The sequence below is a fragment of the Phascolarctos cinereus genome, unplaced genomic scaffold (assembly GCF_003287225.1).
Source record: "Phascolarctos cinereus isolate Bilbo 61053 unplaced genomic scaffold, phaCin_HiC Scaffold_9;HRSCAF=440, whole genome shotgun sequence".
NCBI lineage: Eukaryota > Metazoa > Chordata > Mammalia > Diprotodontia > Phascolarctidae > Phascolarctos > Phascolarctos cinereus.
Window position 1 is genome coordinate 151189897 of NW_027556402.1, and position 23061 is coordinate 151212957.

General features: G+C 34.7%; 1 protein-coding gene across 1 annotated transcript in view; it reads left to right on the forward strand.

Annotated features, from left to right (window-relative positions):
• The window catches only part of GABRG1 (gamma-aminobutyric acid type A receptor subunit gamma1), a 101328-nt gene that overhangs the window by 34548 nt on the left and 43719 nt on the right, over positions 1-23061 (forward strand). The window contains exon 3 of the mRNA XM_020990714.2: positions 8162-8229. Coding sequence (XP_020846373.1) covers positions 8162-8229 — 68 coding nt within the window. The remainder of the gene's footprint in view (positions 1-8161; positions 8230-23061) is intronic.

The window sequence follows — 23061 nt, forward strand, 5'->3', positions numbered from 1 at the left end:
ATTGATTGAGAAGTCTCATAATTTTAAATTAATAGTCCTATTGTATCTTATTACCTACAAAGAAATAACATTTTATAATCACAATTATATTCCAATACCCAACACACTTTTAATAATAAATAATAAAATATAAATTGCATATTCATATGTGTACAAATATGGGCAAATATCTTGATTTAGTCATATATTGTTCTTGGTAAAAACAAAGATGTTTTCAGAAAAATGTGAAATGGGGCAAATGAGGTGTTACCTTAAAATTGACCCAGCATTTTCTCCAATAAATTCCACATTTTTTATTTATATTTAGCAAAGTTCTTTTCACTACTTGAGAAATGGATAAACTGAGGGATAGAAAAGCTAAGACATTTGCATAGTAACATAATTAATAGTTTATGCTCATTGATGTTCTAATGTAAAAGGACAGAGTCCTTAAAGAAGATGAAACTTTATTTTAAAAACTTGTCTTCATTCAATGCTTCCCGATGTTTAGGTTTTAGATATATATTTGAGGCATATGAAAATCAGTAAGAAGGCAAATATGAGGAATCCCTTTCCCAAGATTTTTTCTTCCATCTTCTATCTTGATACCTAGAATTCTCCCATAGGTATTTTCTTTATGCATTTAATCTTTTCTAATATTATACTCTCATGTAACAATATATATGTCCCAAGAAAGATTAATACAGTCTCAGTTTTCTCATCTGTGAAATGATTTTTAAGAAATAGTCATACCATCTGCCTCATAGAGTTGTAAAGGAAGTTATTTGTCAATATTAAACTGCTATAGAAATGTAAAAGTTATCACCTTGTATCTTGGGATTCCTTCCCCAGTTCTGATCCTTTCCTGAACCCATCATGTTGAGTTTGACAGTTGGTGGGGAAGGAAGAAGACTTGCTAACATAGCCTGAATATGTTCTACTCTTTTCTTACCCCATTACTTCCTTACCAAGCCTGGACTTTCCCCAAATATGACCCTGGCATGGGAAAAAAAAAAAACTAACACCCAAAGGGGAGCCCTTACTTAACTAAAAAGATATATTTACTCCTCCTTAGTTCAGGCTACTTGATTACTCACAAGGATTGGATAATATATGAGTCAACACCTCTATTCCTTTCAATGAGATACAGGACCATCAGCTCTTCTATTTGCCTTTTAAGGAACTTCATACTTTACCAGCTATCCTGCCTCTATGCCTTGAAGTCCCCCTGCATTGTCATCTATCTGTTTTTCTATTTGTATGCCTACTGTTTAATACAGTACGTGGCACATAGCACTCAATAAATGCCTTTTCATCCTTCATTAGTTTTACAAATGGAGTGGGTGAGAATGAGGAACAGAGAACAAAATTAATTTGAATGCTATTACACACATAGTTTTAAAACCAATAATAGATTACAAGTTTCTTGATTCCTCTCTAACTAGACTATAGGTTCCCCAAGGGATTTGGCCTTTTCCCCTAATGTGTTATTTTTTCTTTTTTTTTTTTACACTACATTTATTGCAAATACTCATATATGAATTGTTGAGTATTCAGCACATTTGACGGTTGTTCCTGGGAGATGTTTATATTTACTAGTAGTAATGAAAGCTTTGATTTAGTAATAAAACAATTTGAAAATTTAAGAACACCCAGTTTTACGAAAGTTCTTCAAAAGTATGGCAAATTGACAATATGCTGTGTATATGTATGCATATATATTTGTGTGTATCTATCTATCTATATATATATAGATAGATAGATACACACACACACACACACACATATATATATATATATATATATATATGTATACACATACACACACATATATATTCTGGGTGTGTGAAAGTACATATATATATACATATATATATATATATACACACACACACATACAAATATACATGATCCATTCCAATCCCATAAACATTTATTAAGTACCTAATATGTGCCAGGCACTGTGCTAAGCACTGGGTATAGAATGAATTTAAAAAAAAAAATAAAAGATCATCTCTGTCCTTAAGGACCTTCCAATGTAAATATAACAGTAACTATCCTGGCCTTCACTGCCTGAAGACCACATATATTACATTTTGCCTGTTCCCCAGTGTTTTTAGTTAATCTTAGGGATTTGGGGGTATCTCTCATATCTTCCATTGGTTCAGTCCCCCACCACTTTCGTTTCCCCAGTTTTAGGGGTCTAAGTATTCCAGTTCCATTTGCTACTTAGCAGTTATATTAGCTTTCACAAATATTTACCACAAAGGTATAGGGACAACAAACATATAAACATTTTCCCCAACATGTCAGGGGTATACCCTGAGGGAAAGACTGAGAAAAATTGGCCATGATTCCTAGCTTAAAGGTCACCATGGCTTGAGTGCCAGGATCTGGAATTCCACTCCCAGAATTTAAAACTGCAAAGGACAAGCAAAATAGAGCAAAACTTCAGTCCTCTTTTTTCAGATCCCCAAGGCCTAAAGTGAAGGGAAAGGTGGCCCTTTTCTCTTACACCACTCATCTTAGTGCATGGTTCCCTGGTTTCAGATGAATAAGACCTTTGTATTCATATAAAAACCCTCTGTGTGTTTTATTATGTGGTATTTTGATTTAAGAATCTTTTATCTTAATTTATTGAATTCATTTTATTAAAATTCTACAATTTGCCCCTGGATCGCACCTGAAAGAGAGTGACTGTGCCTCCCTCAGATAGATTTAAAAATTCAGCCTGTTCTAATTAAGCAGTCAATTGAAAGATGCTGCTCCCACCCATAATGTAGCAGAAAGCAAGTCATCTTCCAGAAACTGGTCTCTGGCATCTCTTACATATATGAGACTCCATCTGACTTCATCTTACGTAATACAGACATGTATCAAAGCTTATACACACAAGCACCTACTTATATACCCATATATATATCTGTATGTTAAGTGACATTCCCAGGACCACCCAGCTAGTAATTATTAGAGGCTCAATTTGAACTCAGGTCTTCCTGATGTCAGCATTCTATTCACATTGACAACTACGTGTTCCACATGTGTGTATACTACACACACACATGTATTGTGCTTATGTACATATATGTACACACATAGATAACAAGATACTCAGGCTATATTACATCTGTGTGTATATGCCTACACACACACATACGTATACATTTGACTATGTATATATTAAAGTGCTAGGTGGCAAAAATGGATAAAAAGTCAGGTCTGGAGTCAGGAAGACCTGAGTTCAAGTCAAACCTCAAACACCAGTTGTGTGAACCTGAGGAAGGAAATTCAATTCAATTTAATCCAGTAAACTTTTAAAAATGCCTACTATGTGTCAGACAGCAACCTCTGTTTACCTCAGTTTCCTCAACTATCACCTACCTCCCAGCATCATTGTGAAGGTCAAGAGTGATCATATTTGTAAAGCACTAAGGACAGTGCCTTATACATAGTACTTGTTACATAACTGCTAGCTATTATATACATGCATGCATTTCCCTCAACAAAGTAATGCAAAAGCAAAAGTTTTTATCATGCTGTGCATGTATTGATGTACTTATTGAATATATGTATCCGTTTTTATTATAATAGATTGAATCGATTTAGCCTAGATACTTTCTATTTTTCCACAAAAGGACCTAAGTCAGATATGATAAATGGAAATTTCATAGAAATGCCTTCTTCAGCCTCCTGAAGAGCTTTGTGTCACTTGGTAAGGGTGACTTTTACAGAAAACAAATTTGGCCTTTTGATGTTAAATACTAAAATGCCATTCAGTACTTTCTTAAGATCCTTCAGGTTGAAAAATTGATATACATAAAGGTTATTTCTCTTAAAATTTTGTAACAAAAAAGGCATTAACTTAGGAATTTATCTTCATTTAGTGCTTTTCATGTTTACTTACTAAATGTGTTTGTACTTTGATCTTTTTGTATAAACATACACACATATACTCACACATACATACATACATATACACTATCTAATAAAAGATAATATAAATGGAGAGAAAATCCTACTTTTTCTTCAAAAATATGTAATCAATGAGATTTAAAAATGATAACTGAAAGATAATAATACACTTAATCTGGCCCTAATGGAAATATATTGATAATTGTATAATCTTAACAAAATGAATACAATAAATTAATATAAATATTTTAAATCAAAATACCACATAATAAAATATGCAAAGAATTTCTGTAAGAATAAAAATAAAAAATAAAAATCAGGCAATAGCAGTGTTTAAATCAAGTTGAAAACATAAATATTTGGTCAATCAATAAATTTTTTTCTCCATGATACCAAACACTGAAATCTGACAAAAAAATGTTTGGAATTGAGTAGATATAATCCAAGTTCTCCCTTTATAGACTTAATTGATATCAAGGAAAGGACCCTGAATAATAAGTTAATAAATATTTGTTGAATCTAAATGACTTCACAACCAGTATTCATTTTAAAAAATTATAATATTTCACTAGATCAAGATTTTGCCTGATGTTTATGTGTTGATTTACACCTGTGAGCATAAGAATGTAGCAGGTAATAAGGAAGGGAAAACTTAAGGCAGGAATCAAAAGGGAAGAGTGTTTTGGTCTGGGAAATCACTATGATGGAAGTAGAAATGTAAAGAAATCTATTGATAAATCCATTCCAAAAGCAAAGGTGATGCTGGTCTGATTATACTTTTTATAACAAGAAGTGGGAATAGGGAAGGGGTAGTCATGCATTGGTGGAGTGCAGAAAATATCTCAAGCAAGATGAGGACTCAAGGTCTTATAAAACATACATCCAAATGGCTGAGCTCCTCCCAAGCCTGGTCTCTGATCTGTACTGGAGGAGAAATAGCAGCAGCAACCATTGTAGGGGCAGGATAGGAAATGACCAAGGTAAAGATGAGGACTCATTCTTAGGAAACGTCATCTAGACATTTAGTTCCTTCTCATTATAATGGTCTTATTTGGACAATGAAGCAGTATTTTTTTTTAATGTTTCAACAACTTTGTATGCCATCTATGTGGGTACTCTTTCCAGGGGTACATATCACACCTCATAGGTAAACCTCTTTTTCTGCACAACTTTTATCCATAGACTCCCCAAAATTCAGCAGAGATGAGGGAGTCCATCATAAAATCCAAGAACTTTCATCTAGCTTTTTAAACATTATATGTATTAAAAACAAAACAAAACTCGGGATGTCCATTAGTTTCCCCTCATTCTTGGCACATGGCTGGTTCAGCTTTTCTGGCAATTATGGATATCTAATGACATACTTTTTGTGACTTTTCTCTTACAAATCTTGATTGGCACTAGGTTATAGTTTACTTACATCTGCCATGAGTATCTCCACTGCCCTTTAAACATTTTCATTTTATTTTAGGCAATTGGGGTTAAGTGACTTGCCCAGGGTCACACAGCTAGCCAGTTTCAAGTGTTTGGTCTGAGGGCAGATTTGAACTCAGGTCCTCCTGACTTCAGGGCTGGTGCTCTATCCACTGTGCCACCAAGCTGCCCCAACCACTGCCCTTTAGATAACTGAATTCAATTCAATAAATATGTATTAAGTGCCTACTATGTGCCATACACTGTTCTAAGTGCTAGAGTTGCAATTAGAAAAGGAAAGACAGTCAATGCCTTCAAGGAACTTATAAATTAATGGGAGAAGAAAATACACAAAAATACAAAATTTCTGGAAAGGGGGTGAGAGGACATACCGGAGCATGAGACATGATATTTATGGAGTCAAAAGCAAGTAGACCTACTGATGGAGGTCTTGGAGGTAATGGAGAATTGCCTCGAAAGTACTGAACCTTTTATAAAGGAAAGCTTTAGGAGGCATTCATTTTTCCACTCTCCACTACTCTAATCTTAGGGGAGGGGCAAATGAGAGTACTGAGTATGTGTTGAGTATTAAAAGCAAAGTCAATCTTCATGGTGATGAGATTCGAGAAGATAAGCTTATGCTGAGGAGGCATGATGTTCATGGAGTTGACACCAAGCAGAGCCACTGATAGAAAATGGAGATTTAACTTCAAATTTTAGAGACTGTATTATTCCATGACTGTTAGTGTGTTAGCAATACTAGCTCACCAGAAAGATATATAAACTTTGTTTCACTGTGAAGGTTGGGGTCATTAAAAACTTTTTTCCCCAAAGATAATTAAAAGTACTCTCTTACTTTTTGTTTTATGCTCAGGACCCAACAGAGTGTAAGAGTGTAGGGCCTTTCCCAGGACAATATAAAGTCTGGACAATAGACTCGTTTCATCTACTTTTTTTTTCTTAAGATTGCTTGTTTGTTTTCCCTGTGAGGAGAATTGAAACAAAATTTTTAATGATGTGGTTGTCATTGCAATATTACTTTCTTACTAAAAGCATTGCAATGATTTTCACCAACAATAGGATATGAAAGACCCTGATATTATCAATAGGAAATTCCTCTTCCATATAGACTCAGTACTAGATATGCTCCATGATGGTAGCAAGCTCTGTTTGAGAGTAAATGTCCCCTTCTTTTATATCTTACTTGGGATTTATAATCAGTCATCCAAAAAGTTATCTCTTACATTTTTTCAACAATTTGTAATATTTTGATATATGGATAGGAAATATTGGGGAGGTCCCTTTAAATCAATTCAGTGAATCAAATATTTTTTATAGCCAAAAATCAAAAATCACAGTCTTATGACCTCATAGCTATTAGTTTATATGCCTTTTAGTCAAATGTATGACTATAAAGATGAGGTCTGCTGTAAAAATGACCTGCAGCATTCCATTCAATACTTTCATCAATGATGTCCTCAAAATATGTGTAGTCTTTAGATCATAGAGGATTTCTTGTACCCTAATTCCCTCCACAAAAATCAAAACTCATTTGATTTGGAAGAAATGAAATACGAAATTGTCTGAAGCAAATTGAACTTGGGTGACTTGTGCAAGGTCATATAGCTAATGAATTACCAATGTGGGATTTGAACTCAACTCTTCTTAACTCTCATCCCTCAACTCCACCTCTGCCCTTCTACTTCTGAAGTTGTAGATAATCCTCATTTTTTAAAAACAATGTAGAGATGGGAAGGTAAGCACATTGGTCAATAAGTGTGAATATCACTAGTCATTTGTTTTTCCAGTAACAATACATTATGAGGTTTTTGAAGTTGTTTGTTTCCTTTCCCAAGCCTTTAGCATCTTTCCCTTTGTAAGCTACCTTTAGGGGAATTGATTCCTCAATCTCATTACAATGTTGTTACCTCCGCTCTGGATTTCTTCTCTGTAGGTTAGCTGTCAAGTCCATTTCAGTTTTCTGTCTTTGTTTACTTTTACGTCATTTCTACTTCCTCTTGAAAAACAACTAGGATTGCAACATTTGAGTCCAAATTCTCTGGCTACACTGTAATCAATGTAGAAAATGATTTATTATATTATTTCACAGATTTTTTTTTCTGTTTCCATAGAATGAACAATTGAAGAAAAGATGTTTTAGTCTGAAGATCAGAAACTTAACAGAATATTAACACTATTACATTATTTGAAGGCTTATAATGAAGAAAAACCCTTTTTTCTCCCATGGGGCCAGAACTAGGACCAATGAATTAAAGATTTCAGCTGCACAGAAGACATATTTTTCTAAGTGTTCTAGCATTAAGATGGGTTGGCTTGAAGGAAACAACTCCCTGTCATTGGATACATTCAAGCAGAGCCTAGACTATTTCCTGTCAGGAATATTGTAGTAAGGGTTTCTACATTTAATAGATATTAGACTAAGTCACCTCCAAGGTCCATTTAAACTATATTGCTCTATAAATGTGATCCATCCAACAATTGCATTGCTTAAATGTTTTAATTTGGACTTTAAATTTAGCTCTTTCCTTCTCTCTCAAATTTTCTCCTTCCTTCCAACCTTTCATTTTTCTCCTTACTTCCTTCCATTTCTTCCATTCTTTCCTTCCCTTCCCATTATCAAATTGTACAAGTTTGTAATTTTAGACTGTAGAACTGACAGTAAGCTAAAATGTATTATATGATTCCTTAACTAAAGCTTATTTCCATGGTACAGGCACCTAATTTTAATTAAATAATAGTGTAAGTAAATAATTTTATGTCATTAATTTAAATTTTGTCTTTATACCCTACATAGCTGATCATATCTGTGACTTTTTTTGGTGCTATTATTTTTCAGTGAGACCCACAATAATTGAAACTGATGTTTATGTTAACAGCATTGGACCTGTTGATCCAATCAATATGGTAAGTCATAAATTAATATTAAGAATGAGAAATAGCTTTCAGTTAAGGCCTTCTTGAACACAGATCCTAAAGTAACATATTATTAATTAAATGGTATCTTGCCTTGGGGTGTTATAATCTAAGTAAAGTTCATTTTACAGATATTTTCAGTCCCTCATTTATATAAGAAAAGCTGAATATTTCTGTATTATTTTTAGTGAGCATTTTTTTGACATATTCTATCTTTCCCCTGGTTACATGTTAAACAATTAACTTTTTTTAAGTTTTGAGTTTTAAATTCTATCTCTCTCTCACTCCCTTCCCTGATCCATTCCTCAGATGGTAAGCAGTCTGACATGGTTATACATATGAAATCATATAAAGCATTTCTACATTAGTCATTTCATGCACAAACACTCAAAAATGGAAAAAAAAAAGGAAAGAAAGTGAAAAATATTATGTTTCAGTCTGTATTCCTTAAGTAAGCATTCATAACTGGAAGGAACCTGAGTGATTATTTAGTCCAGTGGGAGGGGAATCTGTGGCCTTGAAACACACATGGCTCTCTAGAACTTTATTCTGAGAAGTTTGGGTTCAGTTGAAGGGCCACACTTAAGGACCTAGAGGACAATTAGGGTATGTCTGTGTGTGTGTATACATATCAAAAGCTAAAAAAGAAAAATAAGATCAAGTCATTTGCATCTTAGTGAGCCAGAATAATGAGACCATTTTCAACAATATTTTATGGCTATTACATTCCAGATTGCTTCCAAGCAAAATTTTGAAGGAGACAAAGTTAGCCTTCAGTATCCCCATCTTCTGTGCTGTAATAATTTAAATTATCTGGACTTCAGTTTCTTTCTTCTAGAGAATGCAGGAGGAGGAACTGATGACCTCTAAATATCCTTCTATTTCTAATATAATTCTTTTTTATTTACTTTTCATTCACCCTGTCCTTGTCTTGGACTGGGTACCTCCTGTTTTTGATTAAATTATTTCAATATACTTACATACTAGTGTGATAGTGACACGGTGATATTTATCAAGGTGATATTTTCCTTAAAAATGAAAATAAAGGGACTACTGAAGGTGGCCATCATTAAATCAAAGGTTTAATGTGTAACAGGGAGCTGTGGCACTTGAGTACATTTCATGTTAAGGTGGCATTGAAGTAGAGAGATGGTCTCAGCTTCCCTGTAACCTTTGTATAGCATTTTCCAAACCATAAGATACTATGTAAATGTTCTCATTTTTTGCACACTATTTTTATTAATAGCAATACTTTAACTATGATAATAGTAGTAGTCCATTACACTCTGTAAATGACTATATTGTTCATAACTCTGGTTCAAGGTCCACTAAATGATTTATCTTTCCTCGATAAACTGACTTTATTGAAGATTGGGGAATTGCAAGCACTCTGGCACCTGTGGAGGGAGAAATAAATCAGTACAGACAGTAGTCTAGTACAAAATACTTAGTATACTCCTCTGCACATGATACTTGTTTAATTTAAATAGAATTTTCTAAAATGCCCAATTCTTTAGATAATTACAGTAATGTTAAATTATCTTATTTGTTTTATCATTATATACTTTCTATGAAACAATGAATGCATTTTAATCTGTTAACATGTTTATATTACACATATTTAATAAGCTTAAATACTAATTCCACAAATTTATAACCATATTTGTATTTTGGGTCAGGTCGTACACATATTTTAAAATGTATGCATAATTTTATAAAAACAATGTTTAATATTTCACAGAACACAGATATCTCTATCTCTCACTCTATTTCCAATATGAGGGAGGGGCGGAGCCAAGATGGCAGAGTGAAAGCAGTGACTTGCTTGAGCTCTCCCCCAAATCCCTCCAAATACCTGTAAAAAATGGCTCTAAACAAATTCTAAAGCAGCAGAACCCACAAAAAGACAGAGTGAAGCAAATTTCCAGCCCAAGACAGCCTGGATGATCGATCAGAAAGGTATATCGTGCCTGGTGGGTAGCAGACTGCAATATGGCATGGGTGTGCAGGCCTCAGAGAACCTGGAGCAGGACAATATAAGCAAAGTTTTAATGCTTCATAATAGGCAAAGAAAGGGGAAAATGTATAAATGTTTCTCATATGACTATCCATAAGATACCACTGTCACCAATATTGTGTTTAATAGGTAATGTAAAATAGAAATCCCTTTATATTCGTCTGCAAATTCCCAACTATTTCATTGTTTCAGTTATACCATTACTCCAAGTCTGACTCAAAGAACCCAGTTATCTTATGTTCTCTCCTATGCCCTGCACATATAATCCATTGCTTAAACCTGCTGGGTTGTTTGTTTTTTTCTTTTTTCTGTAGTGTTTTTTAATTGGCACTTTGTTCCTGAAGCCAGTGCCCTTGTTGGTACTTCATCTTCATCTTCTTGGTCTAGCAATATCCTTCCGCTCTGTTCTTTTCCCTTGCCTTTTCCACAGTTTATATTTGATACTATCTTGGGTTTGTAATAGCTGCCAGTGTTTGTAAAAATGGATTGAAATTTGTGATTATTTCATTGATTGGTGATTGACATCTTTGATATCTTAATAACTTTGTTCAAGTCTAACAAATAAAATATATAGACATATGTGTCTGTATAATCTGTATATATTATATATGTATATATACACAAATTATATATACATAATATTTATTCTCTGTTCACACATATATATGTTTGCACATATATGTATTAACATATATCTGTACATACACAAATGTATATACATGTTGTTTGTTCAAGAATAAAAATAAATAATTTAATTTGTGTCTCAGATCATGATTTTTTTTTTTTTGCTTAACCTAAGTACATACCGAGGTTCATAATTGCTATGGGTTATCTCACTCACCTGAGTGTACCACTGGCAGCTAAAACTTATCCAAATTAACATAATTAGTTATCTTTTGTCTTTCTCCCTAAACCTACTCCTCATTATGATCTCACTCTTTCTGTCTGTGGCACCACCATTATTCACCTACTTTCCCATGTTTTTAACTTCAAGTTGTCTTACCATTGCTCTTCCTACACTTTTGTTCTGTCATGAGTTATCCATATTTGTTTCAAATCTACAACACTGACAACTTCCTCTGCCTTCACATTCCCATCCCTCCACAGCAAGTCTTCATTATCACCTGTTCTAATGATTATGAATTTCTGCTTATATTTTCCTTTCATTTTTCTGTTTTCCCTAGTTCTCACCTTACCCAAGGCACCCTTCATAAGACTGTCAGAATAATCCTTATCATGCATAAATCTCATCATGTCAATCTTCCTCTCCTCTGATCAAACATTTTGTTGGCTCCATGTTTCTTTCCAAGTAAAGTCCAGTTCTTTTTCCTGGCTATCTTTTTCTACATCCATAGCATCTCTTGTGTATATCCTCTTCCCTCTACTCATGCAGTCACCACCTAGTTTAGGCACTTATTACCTCCTACTTGGACTTTGAAATAGGCTTCTAATTGGTCTCCCTGCTTCAAATATCTCTCCACTATAACCTTCCATTTAGCTGCTAAAGTGATTTTTCTGAAGTTTAGGCCTATCATCTTCTGACCCCAACCAAAAACTCAGTGTTGCCTTATTACCTCCAGGATCAAATATAAAGGTTTTTGGGTTTGTTTGTTTGTTTGTTTGTTTGTTTGGGTAATTTGGCGTCTTCTGAGTTTTCCAGTCTTTTTATGCTTTAATCCCCTCCATACACTCTATGATATAGATACACCGACTTAGATGCTATTCCTTGAACATCTCATCTCCTATGTCTATGTCTTGCTACTAATCACCTCCCAAGCCTAAAATTCCCTCCCAACTCACTTTTCTTTCTTAGTTTCCTTGGCTTCATTCATCCCACCTTTCTTGGTTCCCCCACCAGCCCTCTGTGGTTGGTTTGTGCCTTGTCTTGTCAGATTACCTTCCATCTATTCTTTGTATTTCTTTTATGTATTTCAAACTACCTAATATGTTTATAAACAACTGCATTAGAGCCCTCTGTAGTGTATTATCCTTTTTCTTTTGCCCATACTTTCCTTGAGGGGAAGAGGCTAGGTCTTAACTAAACTTTATATCTCACCTTTGATCTGAATATGATAGGTAGGTCATTATGAATATTTTCATTTGTGATTTTAATTAGATGAAAATAAAAGGATTCCATGTCCTTTTTCCTTTATATTATTTGAGCTAGTTCTTGAATTTCTGCAGTATAGTTTTGATGAGAGCTAAGGGAGAGAAAATGGGGGGTGTGTGGGAGGGGAAAATGAAACTGAAATATTGAATTGTCTATCCTGAGGTTGTTGCAGTACATTTTAGATTCAGTTAACACCACTGCAGATCAAATGAGTTTTTGTAGTTTTCCAGTCAGGTTACGTGCAATTGTGGGAAAGATAGTAGAATCTAGTGGAGAGAATCCTTGCCTAAGAGGCAACAAGCCTGGGTCTTAGGCCTGCTTCTGACACTAAATGATGGTATGATTGTAGTAAAAGTTAGATGACCTCCTGTTTTTTCATCTGTATAGTAGATTGGCTGGAATAAATGAAGTCTAAAGTGAATTCAGCCTCTCACTCATTTCTCAATGATGTCCTTCACCTATTCCATAGGTTTCTGCTGAGAATATGTTGAGTGACTATAGGAGAAACTGTTTTGAAATATATACATGGAAAGGCCTTGTTTTTCCTATTAGGAAAATATTGTGTCTAAAGCATAAAACTTCATCTCTTTTAGCTTTCTAATAATCTCTATCAATATTAATTAACATAAGCTGGTCTTTATCATTCAATTTTAGTTCATAATCTATTCCACTAAACTTTCTTCAATTTGAATAGTAAATCTTCTGCTTTAACCTTTTGTATCTCAGTCATTGTAATAATGTACAACATTTATGGACTACTTTTAAACTTGACACATGCATTAGCCAATAGATAATATATTTCTTTAATACTGAAAAGATGGTAGTTGATTTTTTTAAAGGAAAAAGATTTATAATCCTAACAGGAAGAATAAGTATAGATCAACTCTGCATTTTATGCTTTGCAAAACATTCACAACCCTGTGAGGTAGGTAATATAGATATTACTATTTCCATTTAAGAGAAGAATAAACTGAGCATGAAAGAGATTAAGTGGCTGTCACAGAGATAATATGTATCTGTGAGAGAATTTGAACCTAAATCCCCCAATTCAAAGCTCAACATCCTCTCCACTATATCACATTGCCTTACATATGACTTTCAGGAAGCTTTCAAATTTACCTTCCAGATGAGAGATACATCCTATTGAATTTCTTTCTCTCCAGGAGAATTTCCACTTATTCTTCAAATTCTACACCTATCATTGATCAAACATAATTTTTAAAAAGTCTCATTAATTAAAAGTCACTTGAAGATAAACAATAAAATTAAAAAGCAGCATAGAAATGTCATCACAGATTATTTTAAAAGGCACCTCTCCAAAGTAAATTAATAGGAACCAAAAAGCAAAGAAGATCATATAACCATTGGATTGTGATAAAATAAAAATTTAATTTCAGTAATATGAAAGTTTGCTGAGACCCAACATTAAAGTCAATGACTAAGCCAACACTCAATTATCTGAAGCTATTTTGGAGATAGTGGTTTCTTTCTGCCTTTCTATGTTATTGCCTAACTGTCATTAGGAGGTTTAACAAAGATTATAAAAATTGATATGTCTACTCAAGTGATTTTAAAATAATTGACTTAACTATTTCTCAAGGAAAAAGGCAATTTAGCTAATTACAGAAACAGTGGGGTATAATTATCTGAATCTTGTCTCAGATACTAACTGTAATGTAATCCTGGCAAATCACTTACCCTCTCAGCCTCAGTTTCTTTATCTATAAAATAGAAATAACCATAGCTATAGCTTTTAAAAGATAGGATTGTTGGAGGGAGAATCAAATGAGATGATATAGGTAAAATTTGTTTCCAGCCTTAATGTTTCCCAACAAATATTTTGTACTAGGATCTGCACCATTTGGAGCAGCTTATCTTTGGATAGCTAATATGTATAACCTGTGCAATATATTATATGTTCCAATATTCTTGTGGAATACTAGCTGACTTTACCGTAGAAGTAATCCTTTCTGGGCAGATAACTCATGTTCATGGCTTATAAATACCTTTCGTTCCTCACACAGATGTTCTTTTCTCTTGTGACTTCAATCTAATTCAAAGTATGGGTGAATAACATTCCTACCAGGTGATTGCATAATTTGATCATCCTGAAATTATGGGTTATGGAAGTCTTCTGAAACCATCCCTTCCAAGGGAGTAGAGCAACATAAACTTGGATTTGTAGTGGTAAAATTTTCAGAACATTTTTGCCTATTCATTTAGGGCATTTAAGATGGTTCTTCAAGGCTTACAGATGAGTGACAATCTTAGTCCTGGGCAAAAGATTCCAATCTGCACCTAGGGTGGTATGACAGAGAATTGAGCTTAATTCTTAAAAAGTAATAGACAGAAGAAGATAGATAGACAGACATATGATAAAGTGCTTACTATGTGCCAAGCAGAAGCTAAGTTTCAGGTATACAAATAAAAGCCAGCCTGCCTTCAAGGAGCTTACATGCTAATGGGGAAGACCTCATATAAAGAAGGTCCAGAAAAGGGGTAAGAGCAGCTACACTCTTGGATATGGTATGAAAATTGTCAGAAGTGTCATACAGAACTGATTATTGGGAAAAAAATGACATCAACAGTCTTCTATCAGAACTGAGGCATTGTGGAAGGAGATAAGGATGATGTTAAGGTGGGAGCAGCACGGTGAGGAGATGACAGGGAAGTGGTATAGAAGCCACATCTTTGGTTTATTGTTGTTTGTCTGCTGCATCTAGCTCTTCATGACTCCATTTTTTGGGGGGGGCAAAAATACTGGAATGGTTTGCCATTTCCCTCTCCAGATCATTTTATGGATGAGATAACTGAGGAAAACAAACAGCTTTAGGTGACTTGCCCAAGGTCACACAGCAAGTGTCTTTCTGACTCCAAGTCTGGCATTCTATTCACGGCACCACCTACCTGCCTCACATTTGGTGCAATTCAATAATAAACCTACTCTGAGGAAATAATAATTGACCATCTAATCTGTTTTATCTTTTGGTAATGCCATTCAGAGGGATTATCATTAAGGAGATATTAACTAGTTGTCTTTGATAAAAACAGAAAAGAAACCATTTTATTTAATTAATGTGAAGTAGTTTGGTAAATAGGTTGCTGCATTATGGTTGTCCAGAAAATAAAAAAGAAAAACCAAAATTTTTTTTTCCTGTGATAACATTTCCTCAAATGACACAGAAGTTTTCTCCTAATATTTTATCATTTATTGTTATATTATGCACAATAGCCCTTACAAGTCAGATGCTACTGTCTATGTAAAGGGGTTTAGAGGGTCCCTGGGCAGGATCTATGCCTCCAAACATTGTTGCCTAAAATGACACAATATGAGGTTTGTTCCCTTGAGGTTCAATGCCTGACTCTCTCTCATCCCTCTCCCCTTATTCAATATGTTCCCAACTCCTGTGGATTATACTTTCTCAGCATCTCTCCTATATAGCCCTTTATCTCCTCTGGCGCTGGTACACCTTTGTGCAATCCCCTATCACTTCAGCCTGGATTGCTTTTGTTATTGCAAAAGCATTCTAGTTGGCCTTCCTATCTCAAATTTCTCCCTATTCCAGTCTATTCTCCAGTCATGTATTAAAATAATCTTGCTTCATTGAATGTCTGACTATAACATTCCCCTATTCAACAAATTCTAGTAGCTCCCTATTATGTCCAGGATCAAATATAAATTCCTCTGTTTGATGTTTAAAGCCTTTCATAACCTGGTCCCTTTCTACCTTCCCAATCTTCTTATACCTTAGTTCTTACCTCTCCACCCCTATATACTCTAAAATGCAGTGACTCTGGTCTCCTGGCTGTTTCTCACAGTCCAACTCCCAACTCCATCTTTTTTTTTTTTTCATAAGCTATACCCCTTTGTCTCCTTATCTCTAACTCCTGGCTTCCTTGGCTTCTGCCTAGTCTCAGTTCAAATCCTCCTTTCTACAAGAAACTTTACTGGATTCCTCCTTGATGTTATTGGCATCCCTCTGACTTTATCTCCAATTTGTCCCCTCTCTCTATATCTATCTATCTATCTATCTATCTATCTATCTATCTATCTATCTATCTATCTATCCATTTATCTATCTATCCATTTATCTATCTATCTATCTATCTATCTATCTATCTGTCTGTCTGTCTGTCTGTCTGTCTGTCTGTCTGTCTGTCTGTCTGTCTATCTATGTGTGTGTATACACAGGGAAGAAAGTGTTGCCTTCCTTTATATCCCCAGCACTTAGCACCAGGCCAGGCACTTTAAAGGACTGCTACTCTTCACTCTCTGTTTTGGACCTCAAAGGTCTTTTGCTTCTCTCTAGTGTTCTATTAAAATGTAGATATGTTGGGGGAAGGGAAAAGGAAGATAATTAGCAGCTTAGTTTATCTTATTATTATCATTATTATTTATCATTTCTATCATTCCCATTTTGGGCTAAATGTTTTATAAATATCCAATTTGATCATCTTAGAAACCCTGAGAAGTAGGTGCTATCATTATTCCCATTTTGTGGCTGAGAAAACGAGGTGCTGAGAGATTTAGGGAATTCTGGAAGGTCCAACAGCAAGTTAACTTCTGAGGCCAAATTTGAACTCAGATTTTCCTCACTCCAGCCCCAGTGCTCTATCCACTGTGTCACCTAGCTGCTTCTAATAAGATGGATAGATCAATTGATTAATAGGCAAATAAGCAAATAGGCAAATGGATGACAGACAGATATATAGAAAGATGACACACTTTAAGTGTTTACTGTATGCCAGATGTAGTATTAGTTCATCTAAAAAAAAGTTCTGTGGGGTATTAATAGACAGGAAGAAAATTATGATTTAACAATGTGATAGGGTAGCCAAAAAAGCAAATATAAAAGTAATTACAGTTAAATAGAAGCATAGTGTCCAATGCTAGGAAGCCAATGGTCCCACTGTACTTTGTCTTTTATCTAGAATACTGTGGCCTATATTTTAGGCCCATATTCTAGGGCCCATATTTTAAGAAAGCATTTTGTAAGGTTGAATAGTGCTCAGGGGAAGAAAACCAGGATGGTTTAGGGTTATGAGGATAGGTTGAAGAAACTAGGAATGGTCATCCTAGAGAAGACTCAGAGGAGTCTATGGTAGCTATCTTCAATTTTTTTGAAATATGACTTATAGAAAAGCAATTATATTGCTTAGTATCATCCTAGATGGCAGATGAGAAGCAGTGAGTACCAGTTTCAAAGAGTTCAGATTTGAACTTGATTTAAAAAACAGATGAACTTTTTAATAAGGAGAGCAATGTCAAAACAGAACAGTGTGCCTCAGGAGTAAATGGGTTCCCTCATCAATAGATGTCTTTAGTAAAAGCTAGATAACTTCTTATTAGATATATTGTGGAGGGGATTTTTTTCAAGTATGGTTTAGACTCGATGAACTGTGTCATTCCTTTCAATTTGTAAAGTCTTGACTTCTGTGTTTCTCTGTGATTAGATGACAACTAAAGGAGAAAAAAAAAGATGTGTGTCTAGAAGTATGAAGGTGGGGATATGGGCAATGGAGGACAGGGATTAGGAAGTGAAGACAAATTTTGCCAACTTTATACTCTTTATTTCTAATGACTGACCCTGTTCCTGCATATAGCATTAAAAATAAATTCACTCCCTGGCCAGTGATACTATAACACCATTCCCCTGCATAAAACATTTAAAACTTGGCCACATGAAAATTTAAAGAAGCGTCAAATAAGATTGGTGTTCTAGTAAAAAGTGTTGTGTGAAAGAACACATTTTCAAGGCCCCTTATGCTTTATAATACTTGCTGCTTAAACCCACTCAGCTTGGCATTAAACTTGTAAGTTTTTTTAGATTGATTAATTGCTTTGAATGCATTGTTCCCACTTACTTAATGGTGGATTTAAACTGGTATCTTTTGTTTGTCAATTAAATCAGTTTGGGAGATGTAGCCATTTTTGAATGAGGAATAAATGTCTGGTATTGGAAATAATTTTCAAATTATTGTAATAATGCAAATTACGTAGCAATCCTGGGAATTTTTCACTTAGGAAAAAAAAACAGTAAGAGTTGTGGTTGTAGATTTAGAAGTCAACTTAGTCATGTAAAAATGTGATATGAACACTCCCCAAAGGAATGCATATGTTACCCTTCTAATAGCTCAGTAAAAGCATTTTATTATTGAAAACATCTTAATTTTCTGCATGAGGAAGATGGATAGTGATGTATTTTTCCCATTGGATTTTAATAACATAAATAAATACAAACATTATACCATGCAATGTAGACTCTACTGCCAAATTTATTATTTTTTTTGCAGATATAGGGCTTTATCATGCTTCAGCAGGCAGTTTAATTGAGGCAGCAAGGATTGTACGTCGAATATGATGTCACAGTTACTCAGAACTAGATGGACAAGCTTCTTTTGAAACATAAATTCTATAATGTGGTAATCTAGCTATATTAAGACAAATTCAGAAGTTATAAAGGTCACATCCAGAGACATAAAATCCTTAGTTCTTGGTGGTTCACATGGTCTCTACTGTCTTTGATTGCGAACTTCTTATGGGTAGAGACTTTTCCTGTATTTACTACAGAAACTTCTTTAGTAAATAAGTAGGATTGTTATGGTGTACTATGTCTCTGTACTTTAGTCTCAAGTATTTCCATGAAATGCAAATTTATATGGGTAACTTGCATTTATGTGAGTAACAATCCATGGTACTATGCATATTGAAAAGACATGATGGAATATGTCAGCTTTTCAAGGATTGTTTCTTTAATTAAGTACAATATGGTTATGCCTTTAAATGTTGGGAAACAAATATGATCTGAGTCTATATTTATGGGTACCTTGATACCAACTAATTATGGCTTTTCAGCCTCTGTGATAAATGCCAAATTAGTGGGCTCAGTTTGTAATCTTCATTCCTCTAGACAAAGTACATGAACATAGTTCTGTTGTTGTTTTGTTGTAGTTTTGTATGTATGTTACTTATTCATCAAGATAGCCATTAAACATTTTTTATTTTGTTGTTTTCTATTATGTTTTTGTCCAGAAGTATAATTTCAATGGAGTAGCTAAATCAGATGTACAACTCTTCTGTAGTTTTGAGATTGACCCAACCCACTGAGTGTTGCAAGTAGAGGGCACTCTGGCCAGGGCCTAGACTTTGATAGTAGTCAGAATGTAGGGCATGTGACTGTCACCATAGAGCTTACTTAGACTTACCTCTTTTGTCGGTATTTCAACCACCAACAAAAAGGGCCATAAAGTAAACCAAATATCCTCTACTTGTCACTCACTCTTAAAGCATCTGGTAGTCATTCTCTACCTTCCATCATCTTCTTTCTCATTGGTGTGGCTTTCTTAACTGTATAGGTTGTCATTTCCACAAATCAGGTCAATGGCTAAACCTCTTATTTTAGGTCCCCCATATGACATTTTAAAATATTCAAGAAACATAATTTCTGTGTAATTTAACCATTTTATTAATAAGGCCAGCAGCTTATTAATAAAAGAATGATCATGTGGTTGTTTCTCTTAGATCAAAGGCAATTATGGTGGAGGACTCACAGTTTATATACCCTTCAAAACAGTAGATGGTCCTTCAAACAGCAATCAAATCTAATTGGTTAATGTGGTAGAGGTGGGCAAAATTAAAACGAATGGCTGAGTATCTCTTGGATAAGGAAAGTTATCTCTATGCTGGACCAGCCATAGCTTTAGGCTATCAATTCAAAGAAGGCATACCCCACACAAGTTTGAGCAGGATGGAGCCTTCAACAAGATTGAGAAGAGTTAACACAATCTCATTATCAGTAATGTCCTGAAGAAAAAGACTGAACTTTTAAAGGAACTTTAGAAATAGGGGAGAACTCAGATTATTGGTTGTTTGATATTAATTATTGGTTATTAATAATCATTTCTCACACCCATTTGCCCTCTTGCGTCCATTTATCCTTAAGTTCAATTACAAAGAGGTAACAAAATAGATGTAGACCTGGAAGGGACCACAAAAGCCTGAAGAATATAAGCCCCAGAGAGGTTAAGTGATTTGTCAGAAACAGGACTTGAACACAGCTCCTCCAGCTCCAGGGTCTGGGCTCTTCCACTGTTATACTCTTGCTCATCATAAGACTTTCTTTGGAATAGTAGAAATCAATCTAACTAGGTTGACTGTATAGCCATTATACATTTTTAACACACAAGTTCAATTCTCTGCATTAGGCACTCTGTTTGGATCCAGGATCTCCTAGGAGGAAAAAGGCAAGACTTTATCCTGGGTTTTATTTTTTGTTTTGTTTCCTTTCTAGCTGTTCTATTTTGTTTGATTTTCCACTTAAACAGAGATGTCATTCTAGATCACCTTATCTATTCCTTTGGAGACTCATAATAATGCTAAGCATTAGGCATATTTTCAATTACACATGACCTAAGTCCTGCTTCCCTCATATCTAGTACATTTTATTTCATTTGTGCCCCCTTTATTAGTGATCAGCTGGTAAAATAAAATACCTGACACTAAGATCCTTGCTTGAACTGAACTACCAATCAGTCAAGCTCTGCTGCAGAGAGTGCAACTTGATGGGCTGATGATATTATTCAAAAGTCTAATTTACATTCACCTAAAAGTCTAGTTTATGGATAACTCACACAAGGTAAGCACTCACATGCACTTCAGAAGAAGCAATGCAAGGATACTCTAAATGTATCTCTGAAGAACTTTGGTATTAACTATGAGATGTGTGAGACACTGGCACAGGATCATCCAGCATAGCATGCCTGTGTCAAAGAAGAAGACATGCTCTATGAGTAAAGCAGAATTCCAATAGCTGAAAAGAAACATGAGATGTGCAAATGTAGAGAAATCTCTATTCCAAATGTTCATGTGGATAATTTGTGCCCAGGTCAAGCCTTCTGAGCTCATATTGAACTGATCAATCACAGTTGGACACACTGTACATTGACTCCAACATAGTGATGCCATTTTCATCCTCTTTAACTAGGAAGAACAACCAATGCTACACAAGTCAAAGTGATTTCCCACCCATCCCCGAAAGTAGAAAGTTCCTGATCATTATCATCTTCTAGCCAGGGAAAATTCAAGAAGAAAGGCAAAAACTACTGAAAATAATGACATTTTCCCAATACCATTCCCTACATTCAAAATCCATCCATTTAAAAAAAAAATACCTTTCTTTCCCTCTAGGCCTTTTCTGTTAACACATAGCTTGACATGCTTTTGTGCTACTTGTCCCCAGAGCCCTTTGTGGATGAGGCAGAGATGCTGAATTTGCAACTGTCAACAAGGCACAGTAAAAATTTCTTTGCTGCTCTGATTTTCACACAGAGAGCTTCAGTCCAATGAATCACTACATTACGTTTTTGTCTACTAGCCTTTAATATTCTCTCACCACAATATCAGTATTCAGAAAATTCGTCCTGATTTTTCTCATACTGACCTCCATCTCTATAATAAATGACTCCTACCCCTTGTTTTTACCTGTTGATATCTTTCCTAATTAAGCTTAGATGTCATTTTCTTCCCCAGAAACTATTCTAGCCTCTAAGGAGGACATAATCTCTTCAGATTCCCCTTCTCCTTCCCATCTTTCATAATATTTTATGTATAATTTCTTTATGTATTCACTGTACTTACATTTAATTTGTTTTTATAATCTTGTAAAGTTTTCTGAGCCTCTGTGTTATAAGTATTAAGACTACAAACTCCTCTAGGGCAGGGACTATGTCTTTTTTTTTTTTTTAATGCCTGGCACAGAGTAGGCCCTTGAGAAATATTTATTGAATTGAATTTCAGCATAATTTGGACTTGGACTTCAAAAAAAATTCAAGACAGGAGATTCTACCTGTGTGATTTGTTATTAACAAAAGATTAAAAATAGGGAATAGCAATATACCCATATTCTATTTTGTAAAACAAAGTAATTAAATTACATAATATAAAATAGGTTTAAGAATAATTAGTAATAGAAATTGAAGACTGTAAGTAAATGGAAACTTTGCTATGCAAATGTATTAATGTGTTATTATTATTCTTGTTGTTTTTATTTATATTAGTACACCTTTAATATATATACACCTACCATATGCCAAGCACTGTAGTAAGCACTGTGAAACAAACTTATTTGGTTTCTTTTCTTTTCTTTTGTAATTTTTATTTAATATTTTATTTTTCCCCAGTTACAAGTAAAAACAAATTTAACACTGATTTTTAAAACTTTGACTTCCAAATTCTCTCCCTTCCTCTATCCCCCTCCCATTAAGAAGGCAAGCGATTCAATATAGGTTATACATGTGTAGTCATGCAAAACACTTCCATAGTAGTCATGTTGTAAAAGATTAACTGTATTTCCCTCCATCCTTTCCTACCCCCCTCCTCATTTATTCTATTTTCTTCTTTCAACCTGTCCCTCATCAAAAGTATTTTGCTTCTGACTATCCCCTCCCCCAATCTGCCTTACCTTCTCTCTCCGTGTGCCTCCCCCCGCCCCCTTTATCCCCTTTCCACCCGATTTTCCTGTAGGGTAAGATAGATTTCTATACCCAATTGAGTATATATGTTACTCCCTCTTTGAACCAATTCTAATGAGAGTAAGGCTCACTCTGCCTCTCACCTGCCCCTTCTTCCTCTCCAGTGTAAAATTTTTTTCTTGCCCTTTTTATGTTAGATAATTTACTCCATTCTACCTCTCCCTTC